Genomic DNA, 20,449 nt, shown 5'->3' on the forward strand with positions numbered 1-20,449 from the left:
CCAACAAAGTCAAAGCTATGGTTTTTCCAGTAGTCATGTATGGATGTGAGAGTTGGACAATAAAGAAAGCTGAGCACTGAAGAATTGATGCTTTTGAACTGTGGTGTTGGAGAAGACTCTTGAGAGTCCCTTGGACTGCAAGGAGATCCAACCAGTCCATCCTAAAGAGATCAGTCCTGAATATTCATCGGAAGGACTGATGCTGAAGCTGAAACTCCAATACTTTGGCCACCTCATGCGAAGAACTGACTTATTGGAAAAGACCCTGATGCTGGGAAAGATTGAGGGCAGGAGGAGAAGGGGATGACAGAGGATGAGATGGTTGGATGGCATCGCTGACTCGATGGACACGGGTTTGAGTAAACTCCGAGAGTTGGTGATGGACAGGGAGGCCTGGCATGCTGCAGTCCATGGGGTTACAGAGAGCTGGACACAACTGAGTGACTGAACTGAACTGAACTGATAGATGGTATACAATATTATGTAAGTTACAGGTGTACAATATAATGATGCACAATTTTTAAAGGCTATATTCCATTTATAGTTATTATAAAATACTGGCTGTATTCCCTGTATTGTACAATATACCCTTGTAATTTATTTTACATATAACAGTTTGTTCCTCTTAATCTTCTGCCCCCATATTGCCCCTCCCCCCTTTCCTCAACCCTTCTAGTAACCACTAGTTCGTTTTCTGTATCTGAGTCTGTTTCTTTTTTGTTATATTATTCAATCCTGTTGTATTTCTTAGATTCTACATAAATGATATCATACAGTATTTGTCTTGCCCTGACTTATTTCACTTGGTAGAATACCCTCTTTTTTATGGTGTAGCAGTATTCCATTATGTGTGTGTATATATACAGACACACACACATCTTTACCCATTCATCTGTTCATAGACACTTAGTCTGCCTTCCATACCTTGGCAATTGTAAATAATGCTTCTATGAACACTGGGGTGCAAGTCTCTTTGAACTGGTGTTTTGGCTGGAAGCTTTTAAATATACAAATCTCTAGGCCAACTTAGAAAGATGAGGGCACAGAGAATGAGGCAGAGATCTGAATTTTAAATTCCCTAGATGGTTTATGGATTAGTATGTGTGAACTGCCCATTTAAAGGCTTTTCTTGCCTTCTAAATTAACTACCACAAAACAACACAATATAAAACACTTAACCCACTGACAAAAATTTTATGTAGAGAAGTTAAGGTTAACACAAAGCCATAAAAAAGAATTAAGGTTTTACCCTTGAGGCTCTTGGACGGTCTTGTTCTCTATTTTTTGTTCACATTCTTTTATCATGGAAGTTAAAATAACCTGATTAAAAAAAAATTGACTTTAGTGAAATATAGGTAGCACAGTAAAATTAAAGATTTAATTGAGTATTTAATATTGCCATAAGCTAATATGTTAATTAAAAGAGGAAACTTTTGGCAGTTACTTTGTTAAAGGCTTGCCTCTTGTTTGTTCTATTCTACAGATAGCCTCCATCTTCGATGCAAAAATCCTGAACAAAATACTAGCAAGTTGAATCTACCTTCATCTATTAATAAAAGGAATTATGCATCATAACTAAGTGGGATTTTTTACAGGGTTCAAAGATTGCTTTAGCATATAAAAACCCATTAATATCAAATATTGTGAGAGAATAAAAAACCATAATTATGTAATCATCTCAACTGACTCAGAAAAATACATCTAACAATATCCAACCACTCCTCATGATAAAAATACTCAACCAACCAGCAGTAAAAATGAATTCCCTCAGGTTGGAAAGGGCAACTATAAAATGTACAAAGCACAATAGGGAAAAAGCTAAAAAGAGGGAAAGAAAGCAATTCCTAATCATAATTTTAACATGTCTTTCATAGCTGATAGAACAACCAGATCACAAAAAGTTAATACAAATATAAGAGAACTGGCTCATAAAATTAACTACCTTTACCTCATGAAGCAAAAATCCAGGGATCAATAAAGAAATAATGGAAATGAGAATCTAATTTGAACTAAGTGATAACAAAGCTACAGTGGAGCAAAAGGGATGTGGCTAAAGGAACACTGACAGCCTTAAATTTATGTATCAGAAGAGAAGAAAAGTTAACAAGTGAAAAATCCAAGCTTCCTCCTTAAGGAGTTAGAAAAACAGGAAAAAAAAAAAAATCAAACCTAAAGAAAGCAGAAGGAAATAAAGATGAAAATAGTAGTCAAACTAAAAACCAGAGAAAAATCAACAAAGTTCAGTATTTGAAAAGATTAATAAAATTCATAACCCTTAACAAAACTATTTTAAAAAGAAAGCAAAAAACAAATTAATATCAGAAGTAAAAAGGTATAGCAATATAGAGCCTACAGTAAGGAAAAGGGAAAAAAATACAGTAAAAGTATTAGAAAATAATATATTATTTACTATAATAATAGTGACTTTCCTGCATTTGAAACTTACTTAAAAAATCCAGAGACATTTTATTATTAGAATTAATAATAAAGTTTCTCAGGTTAGCCAGACATAAATTCAACATATAAAAGTTATATACATTTCTACACACCAATGACAAAGTGTTAAAAAACATATAATCCTAAAAAAAGTTAGCATTATAGCATTATAAATATAAGGTGACAGTTTTGTTCAAACAAAATTATAAAACTTTATTGAAAGACATTAAAGGAGACCTAAATAAATGTAAGATACAGTATGTTCTGGATGCTTGCGTGCATGCTCAGTTGCTAAGTCGTGTCTGACTATTTTTGACCCCATGGACTGTCCATGGGATTTTCTAGACAAGAGTACTGGAACGGATTGCCACCTTCTCCTCCAGAGCATCTTCCTGACCCAGGCACGGAGCCTGTGTCTCTTGCACCTTCTGCATTGGCAGGTGGATTTTTTTTTTACCACTGGGAAGCCCCATGTTCTAGATAGAAGACTCAAAATTATGAAGTTGATGTCTCTCCCAATTAATTTATAGAATCAATTAAACTTCATCAGAATATGAACAAGATCATTCTGGGAACCTTGTTTAATGCTAAAGTTTACATAAAAATGATAAGAGTCATGAAAAGTTCTAAAAAAATGACAGGATGCTGAACCTGCCCTGTTAGATTTCAGGACTTTTTAACAAGTGACTGTAATAAAGACAGTTCATTACAATGATACAGTTCATATCAATGTTATAATAACCAAGGAGATCAGCAGAAAAGAATGTTCCTGAGTAACAGACACAGGAATACAAGGAAACATCAGGTATGACAGAAGTGGAACTGCCAATCAGTATAGACATAATGAACTGCTCCATAAACAATAATGGGACAGCTGGTCATCTGTATAGAAAAAAACATAATTTAAGCACTACCTCACACCATACATAAAAACTAATTTTAGATGGATTATGAATTTTATTGTAAAAATACAATTTTAAACATTTTAAGAAGAAAGTATAGGAGATCATGTCTTAGAAAGATTTAATCAATCTATTAAAATTAAAAATCAGTGTTCAAATAGGCCAAAAATACGAAAAAAAATTGGGAAAAGATATTCACAAAATACAAAATGAACAGAATACTGGTATTCCAATTATATAACAAACATCAAAGAAATAATAGGAAAAAATATCCAAAGTGAGAAAAATGGGCAAAAAAACCTAAAAAGGCTTTGATGTTAGTAAGCACATAAAGAATTCCAAGTTTGAAAACAGTCAAGGAAATGCAATGAAAACCATCATGAGATACCACTTTGCATCTACCGAATTCAAAGAAGTCCAAAAACATCGAGCACTGACAAAGACACGGAGGAAAAGGTTACAACTCCAGTGTGTCCGTTCAGTGCAGCACTTGGATCACCAGTGAGCTCAGAGACAGAAGCTTTGCTGGCTGAGTGTGACGGTGGATACGCGGTACTGAGTGTGTGAGAGTTGAGAGTGAGCGTGGACTACTGGGAGGAAAAAGAGGTGTGGTGAAGGGGTAACGGGAAGATTTTTGTTTTGTTTTGTTTAGGACGGAGAGTCAAACATGGTAATAGGCTAAAGAAAAGCTGATAGAAAAACAGATTGATGACACAGAATAGGAAATAAATGATAAAACCTGTGTCTTCTGTCCTGAGGTCACAGGAAGATAAACAGAATGAGAAGTGTTATGAGGAAATGGAGACAGAAAATAGAAACTCTGCCTCTAAGAAAGCTGATGGTCTGAGATAATACTGTACAGCAGTTTGCAGATAAAAAGCATTTCACATACATTCCTTGCTAAATTCTAGACAGTTTGTTATGCCTACTTCAGAGAACTGAACAGAGAGATGCAAAAGGAGCTGCTTAAGATCTCATCACTAGTTAATAAATCTGTAAAATGACACTGAACTCAATTTGAAAAAATTAAGCACAGCATACCATAATCAGGCCTCACACGAAGAGGAATGAAAGTCTGAATAGGAGAAAATGAACTTCCCAGGTGGTGCTAGCGGTAAAGAAACCGCTTGACAATGCAGCAGACAAGGAGACAAGGTTGGATCCCGGGGTGGGGAAGATCCCTTGGAGGCGGGCACGCAACCCACTCCAGTGTTCTTGCCTGAGAATCCCATGGACAGGGGAGCCTGGAGGGCTACAGTCCATGGGGTTGCAAAGAGTCAGACACGACTGAAGCGACTTAGCACGCACGCATAGGAGATATTAAAACACATGGTCATGGTGCTGATAATCACAGTGGCTTAATCATGACAGCAGCTTACTTCGTGCTCTGGAGAAAGATGTTCCATGTCGATGCGTAAACATCTGAGACCAGGTAAAAAGTGATTAACCATTAAATCCTCTGAAATGACTTGACAGAAAGTAGTTAAGGACATTTACAAAAACCAAACTGGTATGTCCAACAGAACAACAGAAGCAGATTTCTTAAATGATGCCTATGGTATGCTTATCACTTAGAGCCAACAGGCTTCCCTCAAGCCTCATTCTTATCTGTTGTGTTAGTTACTTGTCAAAAGTCAACTGTGTTTATTGCCACAAATTTCTTCATGTCAGAAGCACTGGTTATTGTTACAGCACATAGTTTAATAACATGGTATGTAAACATACGAAATAATAAGGGTGAAAATGAAATCATGAAATTTAACTGGATGATTAAATGAGGATAAAAAGAAAATTAATGTTTCCATGACATTTAAGTTGAAAGCCCAGTTGCTTAAAACATTGCTGTTTAAAATATATGCATATTAAAATATAAAGAAAAATACAAAAATCTAGAAAAATTCAGTACCCATTATCAGAAATGTTTCCGGATTCTCTTTAAACAAAGTTAAGTTGAAATTCATAGACAATTATATTACAAATGTGATTATTCTAAGGCGGCTGATGTTTAAAACTCTAATCAGCAGACTGACAGAAGAAATTCTTTAACTCTACATCAAAAGATTGGTAAAATAAGTTACATTTATGTGTTTTAAGTTAAAAGAAGTTACCTTAGGTATATATCATTTTCTTGATTTCTTACTTCAACCATTCTGTTAAACTGACCCATACTGGTCCTGATTGAATTGGGCGAGAGAGGTTTTGCTGTTTAGTACTACCTATATTTCTTAGTCATATGAGTTTTAGCTGATTATATGACATTGAAAGGAATCGGGAAAGTAGATGCATTTCCCAAGAAAACAATTCACCCTGTTCATTCACATTACTTAATGACACTTTCTCACCTATCATAGTTGTGAGCCATTTAAAAATAGTTCTTATTTAATATACCATATTAATATTAAAGTGAAAAGTGCCAGTAAATGACTTCCCCTATAAAGATGAACTGATTTTTTTGAAGCAAATTACAATAAACTTTATTAAGTAAAAAAAAAATCCATATAACTACTGCCTTGAAAATATAGTTATTTTCAAGACAGAGAGGAATAAAGCCTCCTCTCTCCGTACTCACTGTTTGGTCCTCTCCCCCATGAAATCCCACAGTGTCTCAGGAGTTGGAAACTTATAGGTCATTTAGTCCTGTCTGAGGTTAGAAACCACGTCTACCTCATCCGTGAGTGACGGCACAAGGCCTCTGACAGGACATTCAGTCTCACAGAAGAGGCCATTGTACTTATAGATAACTCAGAAAGTTCTTCTCAGATCACAGGCCTCCCTGCTCGTCAGCATTTACACAAATGGGCCTAAATTTTTTTCTACATAACAACCTTTAAACTAATTTTCAAATTATCTTTTTATCCCTAAATCATTCCAAGTCAAATATTTCTAGACTCCTTCAAATTTTATATTAAACATCATTTCTTGACACAACACCTTGCCAAACCTATTAAAAGATGATGATGTGTTCTATCAGCTCAGAATGCAATGGAATACAGGATAGACAGACAATGTGATTTTCTTGGTGGCCATAACCACCCTGCTCACTCAAGTCCAAGTTCTGACTCATGGAGAAGGGCTCGCACAGGGTCTACTGTTAAGATGCTTCTTCCCCTTCCTGTGCTGGTGTGGAGGCTTTTTCCTGTGTGTCCTCTGCAGCGATGCTCTGTGCACGCCTAACCATGCAGTGATGCCCCTTCCATACGGACGCCTCTGCTTTCAGAAACCACTGCCTTGTCCACCTGGAAAATTACGTTTACAGAGCTGAAATGTTTGATCTTTCTTTTTCTGACTTTCTCATTTTCTTGAGGCATATTTCACGTGAAACTCTAAGAAAATTTAAGATTACACGTAGCTTTTCACTGAAGTTTGTAAACATCTACTTTCGCAAAGTTTAGGGAACAGGTATGAACATATCCGTGTTCTCTTTCTTTGACACGCCACACTCTGACATGCCATTATTTCTTTCTTGGAAGGGTCCTGTCACTTCTCCATTACTAGAGTCCTTCCTTGAGAATTCACAATTATCACTTCCTCTTCTTGCTTCCTCTATCTTCTCTAAGTTGAAAATGCCAACAAGATAAACTAGGAATGATAGTTAACTTCTGCTTTTAGTGGAATTAAACTTATAGAAAATATATGGTTAGTTGAGGCAAAATTATCAAAATATGGTATCTCTGCCCATTTTATAATCTATATTATAAAAAAGTAGCTTATGTCAGCCACATGATTAGGCAATTTTCAGTAGAGTCCCAAAATGAAATGCTCTCAACCATGCATTGAGCTTCAAGCTTTCCCATTTTGAAAAGGACCAGCAGCTCCTTAACACACGGTTCTACATTTCCATTTTCCTACCATCATCTCTCCTGTCCTAACCATAATTCTCTGATTATGTTCTGCGGCACGTACTTTCACAGTCCTATTCAAGTGTTTAGTGTTCACCCCTTTTCAATCTCTTATTTCCCCTTTCTAGGGCTATTCTGCTTTTAATGGGAAAGCCTGAAAGCTGGAGTTTGCTCTGCCCATCATTATCTTTACTTCCTTCTTAGTTTTATTTCATTTTTATTTCTTAGTTTTATTTTACTAGGTCTTGGACAGTAAAAAGAACATTTAACAGGATAGCTAAAGTTCGTTGTTGTAGTCACAATTTTGCTTTTAACTATTAAAAAACAGAAGTCACTAAGGTCTTCAAGTTTTAGTTTAATCATTTATAGAAAGTAGTGAGTGACATGGGTTAGATGATCTCTGAACTTTCCTCCAGTTCTGCTATCAATGCAAATGATTAACCTGGGTGGCCCTGTATTTTTTTTTCAATGAGTGATATGTCTCCAAGAGATATTCATACGATCATAAAGGTGGTTAAACAGTAATTAAAAGTGAATGCCAGGACATAGACAAGGCTTCCTTTTGATTAACAGAGAAGCCTCAGCTGTAGCTCATTTGTGGCTTAAGTCATACAGCTGATTAACACAGACAAAATTTTAGTCAATGTTTTCAAGACCATAGAACATATAAAAATAGAAGACTCAAAGTTGTCTTTTAAAATTAGGGGATGGCTAGAATGAAGAGTGGGGCAAGTCAACTCAAATTTTTAAACTTCTACTCTACTTATTTAAGCTGAAAAAAAACATTCTACTTCTCAATCTTTGACAACTGAGGTTCACAGCAAAACTGATCCTTAAATATAGATAACATAATAAAGCAAGGATACAACAACAGGAAAGTGCACTGTAGGCTTCAAAGAGATGGGTAGCAATATCCAGTCGTTTAGAGTCCACAATTTGTAAGTTGTTCACCAAGGCTAACTTATGCAGATGCGGTATAACAACTGAAAAGAGAAAAAGAAATTATTAATTTTAACCTAAAATGTCCTTTATCCATTTGAAAAATAATATTTCATTTTATAAAATTTTATTTTAATTTTGGATAATTTCGAAAGATCACCCACATCCTATACTTGCTTTTTCTTACTAGGGAAGAAAGCATGTTTTTTCAGAATAAAGAGTGATCCAGAATTTGGGAGAAAGAGATCACAGCGTGCCATCATGACCTAATTGTGAGGATGTACACAGGTCATTTAGCTTCACTGCAACTCAGTTTCCCAATCTGAAAAATGAAAACCAAATAAATAAATGTAAACAACCTACCTCTTGTGTTATTATTATAAAGTTTATACAAATCAAGTATTAATGTTGCTATTAAAAGATAAAAAGTATACTTATTCTCTTTCAATATCAAATGATTTCACTACTTCATGAAAATATTACTGGCTTTAGTTTCTCAAGTTCATAGCAAAGACCAATGTCAAACAGCACAGGTGGCTGAGTTTTCAAGTCACTCAAGGGCTCAGTATATGATATCTCAATGAACAGCATAAAATTTCAAAAATACAGATAACACACTACTAAAATAAAAGAGATGGCCCAAGAAACAATAACCACTTCAGTAACGCTGAGCACCCCTACTGCCTAAGATCATGAGCTCTAAATACCATTTCCCACTAAAACCAGGGTTCCTTGGAGAAATGGCTCCAGGGTAAGTGATTATCAAGTTGTTGATCACAGGGTCCCTTTCTAGCCCCTGCTTGGTTGGGGGACTCAGAGCATGGCTCATCAGGGCATCTTCTGACAGTCGAGGTGACTTCTTTCATGTTTACACTGAATTTGCATATGTTAAAGCCACAATCTCCTTATCGAAAAATCTTTCTCAATAGATCAGCACTATAATTACAATCTTTAAGCTTACCTTAGTAAATGTAAAAAAAAAAAAAAAACCTACAAAAACTTAGGACAACTATGGCCATTTTTAGGGGACTTTTTGACTTGTCAAAATTAGTAACAACATACTTAAGAGGTGTTCTAAAAACATAAGACAAAAACTTCAACTATTCATTGAATTCCTAATCAATTTACTGAAACTTTGATTCATTAACTGGCATGCTGAGGCCTCAACAAAATGGTGGCTCTGAGACAGTCTCTCAAAGAGTCTTTATTTCATTTCTGCCCAAATTTACCTTCCTTGCACTTGTTTATCTATAAAAGCGTGGCCTCTCTATTCATTCTGCTCATTCTGTTATTTCTTATTCAAGCAATCCTTTCCTCAATGTTTTTCTCAGAAACTCAACGACCACACTACACAATATCCCCTTAAAACTGCTTAACTAGAAAACAAACCTAAACAAGTTTCTTTAAATTCTAGTCTACTGACAGTTAAAGGCAATCATGTAGGATCTTCCTAAATCTCTGAAGATAGACATTTATTACAGAATTCAACATTTCATTATATAAGTACTGTCCTGGGTTACCATATCTGTAACAATTCATTCACTCAACTGTTAACCCCTCAGATGGAGATAAATGGTTAAAAGATTTAATAACTGAAATGAGAGTATTTCTACAAATGACCTTCAGTGGGCAAGGAAAATAGGAAACACACAACATAAGGCCACTTCTGGAGCCTTTCACTTAAAGATTCAAAACTGCAAACAAAGTAAAGATAAATCAACAGGAAATTTTAAAAAAATAGATTTTAGTAAAGTTCCAAAATATATTCTGGGGTAGATCCAATAGCAAAAATGAAGGGAATCATGTCCTCTCTTTTTATAAATGGGCTGAGATCTAAAATAAGGAACTTAAAAAACAAAACAAAACTGATTTGAAATGTAAAACTGCCATGTTAGAAAATCTCTGAAGTATGACTGAACATTTTCAGAGAGCCTTATAAAGTTAAAAAAGTGGAAAACAAAATTGTATCATAGTCTGAAAAATATTCCCTGGTGGTTCAGACGGTAAATAGTCTGCCCGCAATGCGGGACACCTGAGTTCAATCCCTGGGTCTGGAAGAGCCTCTGGAGAAGGAAATGGCAACCCACTCCAGTATTCTTGCCTGGAAAATCCTATGGACGGAGGAGCTGGCAGGCTACAGCCCATAGGGTTGCAAAGAGTCGGACACGACTGAGCGACTTCACTCACTCACTGGAAAAACCAAATGGCCCTCGAGATAAAAATAAAAACCAAAAGGGCCTGTGATAACTAAGAGTTTGGGAAAGAAAAAGGGGCACTGGGTGAACCGATGTCTTCTATTCTCTAAGAAATAGAGGGAGAAAAGAAATAGAAAAGTTAAAAAGTATCACTCCAAGAAACAGCAGTTACTACCCTGCAATGCTCTGATCTTCCTCTAATTCCTAACAGTAATTGTCTATAAATACAGATAGGTAACAATATAGCATCCTTGTCAATATGGGTTCTACTTTGTCTACCATTCACCTTATTAATATAAGACATTAAGTTCCTTGGGGTAAAGTTTTAAAGCAAAAGAGAAATCAACTGACTGAGTAGTAAATACAGAAGAAAAAAATTTTTGTTTTTTGTCTTAAAACAGACTGGTCAATCAATATACAGTTAACTTGTAGAAGGTTTCAGGGATAATGGTTTACTACACCTATTCAAGCATTGGAAACTTCTATTCTCAATCCTTTCTCTAGTCAAACCTTGTTATTTTGGGATCATTATGAAAAGAAAATTTCTTTCTTCTATGCAATGTGTCAACCTTTCTCTTGAATGTACATACAAAGGTTCGATTGTGTTCTCAACAATGTGGTGCCCACCAAAGGTCCACTGACTATTTAGACTGTTCCTTGATTCAATAGCCAAGACCTGCTTCAGGGCAATTACAGCCTCAGTAAAGTTAGTCAAAGCTCCTGCGAGGGCCATCTGTAAATCTAATGTTACTACTGTGAGGAACTAACCCTGCTGCTCACTAAAATACTAAACCTTTTTCTGTTAACTAATTGTGAAATATGTGAAGTATTATTTCCTCCTCACGTTACCAACACTATTACCCATCAAGAAACAATCCTCTGACTGTGTTCTTGTAGCTCCATAAGTATTCATGCCCTTTTGGACACTGCAGTCCAAATCCTTACAATATTTTTGGTGATAATTCTTATAAACTGACTTAGGAAACCAAGCCTGTGATCCTTTCAAGAGCATGTCAATGGCTAAAAATAAAAGGACTAAGATGTAGCAGTGATAATTGTCATGGTTTTGGCATAATAATTATTGGGTGCTTTGATACCACTCAGAAATTGTAGTCATAAAGGTTGAGGCTCACTGTTGAAGTAACACTATAGAAACTGGAAAAAATGCTTTAGCAGATCATTATGCAGATTATTCAGCAGATTGACAAGCTGTGACTTAAAATTGTTGAATGGCATGCTAAGTGGAAGAAATGTACATTTTTCATAACATATCTAAAAACACATATAAATTTCCTTAGAAATAGAATTAAATAATAATCTCTAAATATAAGGAACACAGTTATTTTGAAATTAAGTTATTAAGAACTGTTCTAAAAATAACTTGAAATTATTTATGAGTTACGTTTCATATGTCTACAGGACATAGTGTAAGAAACCACTGAGTGACAGCAATAATGATCAATCCCCAATAAAAAACTTGTTTCACCTGGTAGCTTTCAGTGCATGAAAGACAAAGTGCAGAAAAGGCTTTAACATATGACACATCCTCAGAGAAACTGATGGTTTTGCTCTTACATGTCAATTCAGGAAAGAGTAAAAAAACGCAACTTACACTCATCTCGGAACCTTGGTTCTGCATTAGGCCCAACTCTACCAAATGTTTTTATGATCTCTGTATGCAGAGAATATTGGTCTTGATATTGAGGGTCTTCCAGGAAAGAAGCCAACTGCATTTTCACTCTTTCCAGCAACTTAAAATTGAATATTATACAGTCAGATTGAGAGAAAGATACACACTAAACATGGTTTGCATAACTGGATTCAAATGACTTATATCAACATGAGTTGAAGTTTGAAATTAAATAAGTACTTCTTTAGTCTTTCAGCTCAGAAAAGATCCTACATATTTATGTTTGCCAACTCATTTTTTTTTTCTAACACAAATATTCCCTGACAAACTGTAGAAAGATCCCGTAATATTTAGGGAAAAACATAAATGTATGATGATTTTGTGTCTAAGTCAGAATTCTTAAAACAGATCACAGTGTAAGTTACCCACTTATTCACCTTCTGAAAGCAATGAGTCATTAGTGACTTATATATTACTCATATTTCCCTAAAAGTTTTTATTTTGGGATTTAAGAACATGTTGAAATTCTGCCAAGACTGCAAGCTTTGCAGAATGATGTATTTTTTTATTTTGCTCCACCAGTAAAATATATATATATATATATGTAAGTGAAAAAACAGAGAACACTTTTTCCCACAACTAACAAAGTTGTTTAGTTTTTTGTTATAAAAAAAATCTCTATGACAAAAATTTTACAAAACAGTCTATATATATATAATTTTTGTGTGTGTGTGAAACGCCTATGAGATGGAAAATCTTGTTTTCCATTTAAGTGGCTAATACGTCCACAAATAATTGATTTTCTAGTGTACAGAATTTTTCATTGTGCAAGGACATGTCCAATCTCATAACTGAGAATAACATTCTGATACTAATTTTGATAAGTGTCTAACAGTTAATGCTGCAGACAGAACCGAACAAACTTTAGATCACACAAGTTTCTGAATCAAAATACACTTTGAGGGAGGAAGACTTTGGTGATCTCCTGAAGCAGGCATGACAGAGGCTGTCACAGTGGTGTGGACTGCCAGAAGATGACACCAGTCTACGACATGACTTGCAGCTTGACATGAATGACAGTTACAAGAACATCGGAACCTCTAGCCTCCATTACCGAAACTGAGGAAACCTGTTCTCTTCAAATCTGCACGCACTAACCACTGGGAATTTATGCGGACTATCCAGAAGGCTACTGAATAAGAGAAGACTTTGAAACTAGATCTGCTGTGAAGGATTATTCAATTGCTGATTATTAAGCAATATCCAGACAAGCTTAGAAAAGAACATCTGAGAGCTGGCTTATACTGAAGTTTCTAACTGAGAAGAAAGACTAGAGATTGCCTTAGCATATGAAAAGATACTTTTGGTAGGTTACCATATTTTCAAATACTGAGATCCCTCCGGCCCATAATTAACTAAGAAATAAAATGAATGCATATGCTCCCTGCCCCCAACCCCAGGGTATGTGTATGGTCATATGCTTTCATCACCTCGGCAGTACATACAGATAAATAAATTTCACTCATTTCCTACCTCTCTTTGAATAACTGTTTCCATAATCGTGCCAAAGGCTGGAATCGTAGCAATCCTGACAGAGCTGTTAGAATAAAAGAAGAAAAAAACTGACATTTTCTTTGAGATGAAAAACTGGTTATTATTAAAGAATATATCAAGGTAAGTACAAGGTAAATATACTGTATTAGTCGCTAGCAATGACAAATTAAATTTAAAAAAAGCAGACCAAGAAGAATGCTCAAAAAGACAGACAGGATAACTTAAGGTCGCAGTCTGTGGAACTCACAATTCAGGATCACTGGACAAGGTAACAAGGGCCGGAGCAACCCGCTTGTCAACTAACGCTTCACTCATGCCTCGAAGAGTCAGCTGTAAACCAGTCAACATGCAATAAAAAATGGTTTGGTAAACTGGAATGAGAACTGGGTTAGCTGTGACTGAGGATGGGCAGGCAGACTCACTGGCCTTTCTTGGTTTAGTCACCCACATGAGACATTAAAACGTTAAGCCTCTGGTTCATGCCACTATACTTACTGGTAACAACATGTTAGTGAGATTAGCAGAGCATCCCTTCTTGGCTTGGAAGAAATAGTCCATCAGCATGTGTTAAGCTTTGGAGATGTTTACTGAGGAACAGTGCTACTAATAACCCCTTTCAATACACGGCCTTGTCATTACGTTTACTGTGAAGGCAGACTTAAAAAACCCAAAACCCATACATGAATAGTAGTATAATAGTTTAAAATCAAGTAAGCATAATCCCATATTATTATTTTAAAGAGTTAAACCTACTCTTCAATGAATTTAAAAGCTGATGGTTATTTCTTGACAGGCACGTTTTGAAAGGGATGCTGAAGGTAAAAGGCAAGGACGACACTTACATTTCAGGGTCACTGGAGAGAGTTATGAGAGCAGGAACAACCCTCTGAGCTACCAGAGTTTCATTCACCCCCTTCACCAACAGCTGATTGGTCAGCGCAGGGGGTATTCACAGGTGATGCATGGAAAGAACAAATAACAATGCCACGGGAAGAAGAAAGGAACAACCAAGAGAAAGAGAAAACACAAAAGCAAAACCAAAATTAGAAGCTAAGCCAATATGACTACCAGAGTGCTTAAAAAAGGCAGAGAACGCTTAGGAGGAAAATAAAGCTTCCACAGCCTAGCAGTCCCCGAAAACAGCTTGTCACCAATTCAATGGCAATTTGTACTTTTGGTCACACAGTCTACACAATTTCCATATTCAATTAAAAGGCAATTTAAAATAAAGCTTTATTCTTTATTATTATTATTTTTTTAAAGAAGCCAAAAAGACGACATACTGGGTTCTATGGTTAAATTCTTTAAATAAATCTGCTATAATTTTGTTTTGACCAACAAGGTACAAACTGGACTGTTTTTAAACCAAACTCAAACGGCTAGCAGCCACCACTAAATTGCTTTTGACTGTTCTAAAGCACGTAAATTTTAAAATCACATACAAAAATTCCCAGTCTTTCACATCACAGAGCTTTCTTTCTTGAGGTATAGAGACCTAAGACAGCCTAGTGCAAAGGAGTTACTTCATGTGGGCATCAGACCTGGGTTCAGACTGTAGCTCTCCACTTATTAGGCATGTGGCCTCACATATATTACACCATCCCTTGAAACTCAGTTTTCTCATCTGAAAATGGTGACTGTCATCTACCTCCAGGGATCACGCACTACTAGCTGCACATAATACACTTAACACTGTGTCTGACAAAGACCAGGCATTCAGGAAATGCAAGTGCAATGATTATGATGACTCAAAGGACGCAAGCTTCGTGATACATCTAGAAAAAGACATTAAATTAAAGAATGTTTCCGGTTGGTCCAAGGAGGCAATGCTGACAAATAGCTCATTTCTCTAAAAGCTCAAATTAAAAAAATATGATAACCACAATTAGACCTATTTCTATAATCTAACTATAAAACAATTTTTTAGCAGCCAACCCTAAATTGTAGAACAAGAGGACAATATTGAGCTATATGCATTTTGTTTTTACAGAAATCACAGCATTTTATGAGCTTCAACAGAGAAGGGTAACATCTTAATCCTATAATCTCAATTTCAGAATGTAAATACAAATTATTAATCTTAAATGCTAACCTTGTAAGGGAACTAGTCCTCCAAGAAGAGGGAAGATGTCATGGAATCTTTAGTAACAAAAACCCAACAGGTACTTTTGAATCTGCTTCAGTATTCTGAAATAATTTTTATTTCAACAGAACCATGGATAATTTAGACAGGAATAAAATGACAAAAGAATTTGTTACTACTTTAAAAGCATTACAGATGTCAGGTAGAAAGAAATAGGGGGAAGAAATTAAAATATTGTTAAATAAAACTTTCTTCTCTGTATCATTTTATAAATAAAAGGGCATCCCTGGTGGCTCAGATAGTAAAGAATCTGCCTGCAATACAGGAGACCGGGGTTCAATCCCTGGGGCAGGAAAATCCCCTAGAGAAGGGAATGGCAACCCACTCTAGTACACTTGCCTGGGAAATCCCATGGACAGAAGAGTCTGGCAAGCTACCATCCACAAGGTCACAAAGAGTTGGACTGTTAAATAAAACTCTCTTTTCTGTATCATTTTATAAACAAAATAGCTTAGATTTGAATCAGTAAAGTACATTTTGAAAGGTTTATATTGTGCCAGCCAAAAAGCCTTAAAATGGACTCATTCACTGGTCTTAAAAGCCCATGCCTCCTTTGAGTTGTGGTCTTAATACCACTTGCTTTGTTTCCTTCTGAGTGATGTTAAGAAATCATTTGAAACTAACTCTCTGCATCTTTTGGGAAACCCACCACGTCACACTACAAGTCACACAAGAGGGTCTCTTCCATAAATCAATTTCAATACTAACTTGTTACATCAAGAATATACTTTCTCTTATTTAACAATGACTAGATTTCCCCTTTTTGTCCTGCTGTCTGAAAACTCAGAGCTAAATTTAGTGTTCAATTTCACTAAGTATCCAATATCAAGTTCCTGATATATCCATTTCTCACTTTCTTATCAATAGTTTCTGTTCTGACATTAAAAACTTAAAAAATTTTAAGTCCCCCCCTTTTTACATTTTTATTTTGAATTAAGTCATTTTTGGGTGGCAGGGGAAGCAAGCATAATTGCAAATTATAATGTATTAGTATCAAAAGAAATCTTATGAAATAATTAATCTTTTAATACAATATTGTTTAAAATAAGGCTCATTGACAAAAATAATTTTAATTTTTCCTGATGACTTTTACTGGCATGCTCAGTAAAACTACTTTTATCATAAATGAATTTGAAAAAATACTGAGATGTCTCTCAAATTAGACTCAGAAATTCATAATCAACCTGAGAACATTGAAAACTGCTTAAGCATAGGTATAGTTTCCAACCAGGACTGACAGCAGACATAGAAACCAAAACCAAAACCAGACAAAAGTCACATGTAAGAAATAAGGCGGAAAAAATACAAAAACAAGTAAAGAGGGAGGAGACCTCATTTTCTTTAAACTATTTTCATTTATATGGTATGCTTCATCAGTATATATAGACACATTAGAAATAAATGTTTTAAGACAAAGAAATAGCTCTTATGGTCTTAGAATACAATTCTATGAAGAGAGTATATTAAAGAAATACGATGCTCTTTTCTTTTGGGGGAAAGAGGAGGCTAAAGAAAGACTTTCTTCTTTCATGGTAATAACTTTTCAGCATACTGAATAATCAAAAACTATTTGTACCTAAAAGGAACTTATTATGATAGGCATCTAACTAAATTTTTAATTTGGCATTTGTCTTGATAAAGACCACGTGATTGGTTTTTTGGATCAAATTTGTATAACTGTGGAATAACATGGAAGAGGATTTTCAATCTTCTGATAAGAATGGAATTTTCTTTAGATGCCACAAAAAGTTAAAAGTTTTAGATGGTATATGTTTTAAAAGCTATCAGTGCTCTAATCCTTTGATTGCAATTTACCTTAAATTATCTAGAAATTCTGAAATGTAGGAAGAAATGAATTCTCTCCTTCTTCTTATGAAAATAAATGCTTTAAGATATTTTAAAAATGACAGACACAATAGGGACAGTTTTAGCCTGAACAAACATACTTTTCTTAAACTATTATATTATCTTGTGAAGTAATGGCATAGATTTAAAAAACAATCATAATAATAGTTAACATTTATTAAGTTCTTCTAATTATGTGTCAGACACTGTCTTAAGGCTTTTATAAGTATTAACTCATTTAATATTAACAAAAAATCCTTTGAGATGGATACTTATTATTATCTTCACTTTATAGATGAGAAAACCAAGGCCAGAGAAGTCTGAACCTGGCATTAAGTGGCAGAGACAGATGCTGAACCCAGGCAGGATGGCTCTGTGATAAGACTCAAGAACAGTAAAACATTCAAAGCCAACTTTAGTGCTCACATTCTAGTTCTAAAAACATACATACATGAACTAGGTTGACACAATTTCCTTTGTGAAGGATAAAAAAGATAGGTATTTCAATTTTCATACTAAACTTGGGTAGGTGGCAATTTAAGAAAATCTAGTTAAATTATATGAAGTGTCTTCTCTCTTTTAAGTCTACGGGCAGTTAAAGTCTAGAGATGCTATTATTCCAGATATGATATGCGAGGAAATAACAAAGTAGGAATAATCAATAAATATTTCCGTAATTGCAACGATTGAATCAAAGTATATTTTACTCATGAGTTCAACTATATTTTACAACTTTATAAATGCCCTCTACTGTTTTAGTTTGTTTTAATAGCCATTTGCCTCAGTAAATAGAAAAGTATAGCCAAGAAGATTTACATAGGACAGAAATAAATAAGATTTAAAAGAAATTTGAGGAGAGGAAATGATAATATATTAACATTCGAGGAACCAATAAGGCTAAAAAACAATCCGAAATATTCCAAAACTAAATTTCTGCCCCATCCCACAGGACACAACTAGATACTATTCAATGCCACAAAACATACATCAATGTAACGCAGTATGAAAAGCTCCCTCCCTTCAAAAAAATATTCCCTCTCCCTCTTCCAAAGAAAATCACTGTGATCTGAAAATCTTGTTTACATACCTCAAACATTCTAGCAGCAGTACACCTCACGAGTGCTGACGTGTGGACAACACCATACCACAGAACAGTTAACAGTAACTCATGGTAAGCTGGATTTGCACTGCAAGAGAAAAATCAACGCTAAAAGTGAGAGCCACAGTGTCTTACTGGGGTACTGAAAACTCTACCTTTCTGAGGGATACTAGTGACAAACATATTGGCAAAACATATAGAATTACTTTCTATGGTTTAATAGGCTATGTCTAAGATTCTTTAAAAAAAGGAAGTCAGTTTATACAACTACAAACTTTTAGCACATTCAGGAACTAAGTTTCTCTAAGCATGTGCAAAGACGATAGACATTTCAACTCTTTAATAGCATAAAAGTTAAAATTATAAAAAAATAAAGTAAAATAAAATTTACTACTTATGAGAAGAAACAATGGACTAAGAGTCAGATGGGTAAGTTGTAACCTTTGTGAGTCTTAATTTCTGACATCTATAAACAGTGGTGAAACAATACTGTCCTATATATGCCATATGGGTGGTATAGGATCAGTTAGGATAACCCAAATCAAAGATAACTCAAACCACCATATGGAAGGGTTAAGTTGGGTGTGACACTTATCTAAATGTGGGATGGTGTTATTAATAAATACATAAACCTGTTTTTAGTAAAGAATGAGAAGAAACTACTTAAGCAGCTGGATGATGTGATTATGAGTTCAGTTCAGTTCAGTTCGGTCCCTCAGTCATGCCCGACTCTTTGAGACCCCATGGACTGCAGCACGCCAGGCCTCCCTGTCCATCACCGACTCCAGGAGTTTACTCAAACTCATGTCCATTAAGTCAGTGATGCTATCCAACCATCTTATCCTCTGTCGTCCCCTTCTCCTCCTGCCCTCAATCTTTCCCAGCATCAGGGTCTTTTCAAATGAGTAAGTTCTTCACATCAGGTGGCCAAAGTACCAGAGTTTCAGCTTCAGCGGCAGTCCTTCCAATGAATATTCAGGGCTGATTTCCTTTAGGATGGACTGGTTGGATCTCCTTGCTGTCCAAGGAACTCTCAAGAGTCTTCTCTAACACCACAGTTCAAAAGCATCAATTCTTTGGTGCTCAGCTTTCTTTATGGTCCAACTCACATTCATACATGACTACTAGAAAAACCATAGCTTTGACTAGATGGGTCTTTGTTGGCAAAGTGATGTCTCTGCTTTTTAATATGCTGTCTAGGTAGGTCATAACTTTTCTTCCAAGGAGCAAGTGTCTTTTAATTTCATGGCCACAGTCACCATCTGCAGTGATTTTGGAGCCCCCCAAAATAGTCTGTCACTGTTTCCACTGCTTCCCCATCTATTTACCATGATGTGATGGGACCAGATGCCATGATCTTCGTTTTCTGAATGTTGAGTTTAAAGTCAACTTTTTCACTCTCCTCTTTTACTTTCATCAAGAGGCTCTTTAGTTCTTCATTGCTTTCTGCCATAAGGGTGGTGTCATCTGCATACCTGAGGTTATTGATATTTCTCCTGTCAATCTTGATTCCAGCTTGTGCTTCTTCCAGCCCAGCGTTTCTCATGATGTACTCTGCATGGAAGTTAAATAAGCAGGGTGACAATATACAGCCTTGACGTACTCCTTTCCTGATTTGGAGCCAGTCTGTTGCTCCATGTCCAGTTCTAACTGTTGCTTCTTGACCTGCATACAGATTTCTCAGGAGGCAGGTCAGGTGGTCTGGTATTCCCATCTCTTTCAGAATTTTCCACAGTTTGCTGTGATCCACACAGTCAAAGGCTTTGGCATAGTCAATAAAGCAGAAATAGATGTTTTTCTGGAACTCTCTTGCTTTTTCGATGATCCAGCAGATGTTGGCAATTTGATCTCTGGTTCCTCTGCCTTT

At 35.6% G+C, this 20,449-nt stretch overlaps 1 protein-coding gene across 5 annotated transcripts in view; it reads right to left on the reverse strand.

Moving 5' to 3' along the window:
- Positions 1–20,449, reverse strand: part of KIAA1468 (KIAA1468 ortholog) — a 113,830-nt gene that overhangs the window by 9,127 nt on the left and 84,254 nt on the right. For 2 of the 5 annotated variants that reach the window (XM_010854744.1, XM_010854743.1), the window contains 7 exons: positions 18,571–18,670; positions 14,338–14,420; positions 13,475–13,538; positions 11,924–12,062; positions 8,044–8,160; positions 4,718–4,806; positions 1,250–1,320 (listed from right to left, as the gene is read on the reverse strand). In XM_010854744.1, coding sequence (XP_010853046.1) covers positions 1,250–1,320; positions 4,718–4,806; positions 8,044–8,160; positions 11,924–12,062; positions 13,475–13,538; positions 14,338–14,420; positions 18,571–18,670 — 663 coding nt within the window. Of the gene's footprint in view, positions 1–1,249; positions 1,321–4,717; positions 4,807–8,043; positions 8,161–11,923; positions 12,063–13,474; positions 13,539–13,742; positions 13,826–14,337; positions 14,421–18,570; positions 18,671–20,449 lie in introns of those variants that run through there. The other 3 variants (XM_010854745.1, XR_826569.1, XM_010854746.1) reach the window with 3 other exon arrangements.

Source organism: Bison bison, unplaced genomic scaffold (genome assembly GCF_000754665.1).
Source record: "Bison bison bison isolate TAMUID 2011002044 unplaced genomic scaffold, Bison_UMD1.0 scf7180017864349, whole genome shotgun sequence".
In the NCBI taxonomy this organism is placed as follows: domain Eukaryota; kingdom Metazoa; phylum Chordata; class Mammalia; order Artiodactyla; family Bovidae; genus Bison; species Bison bison.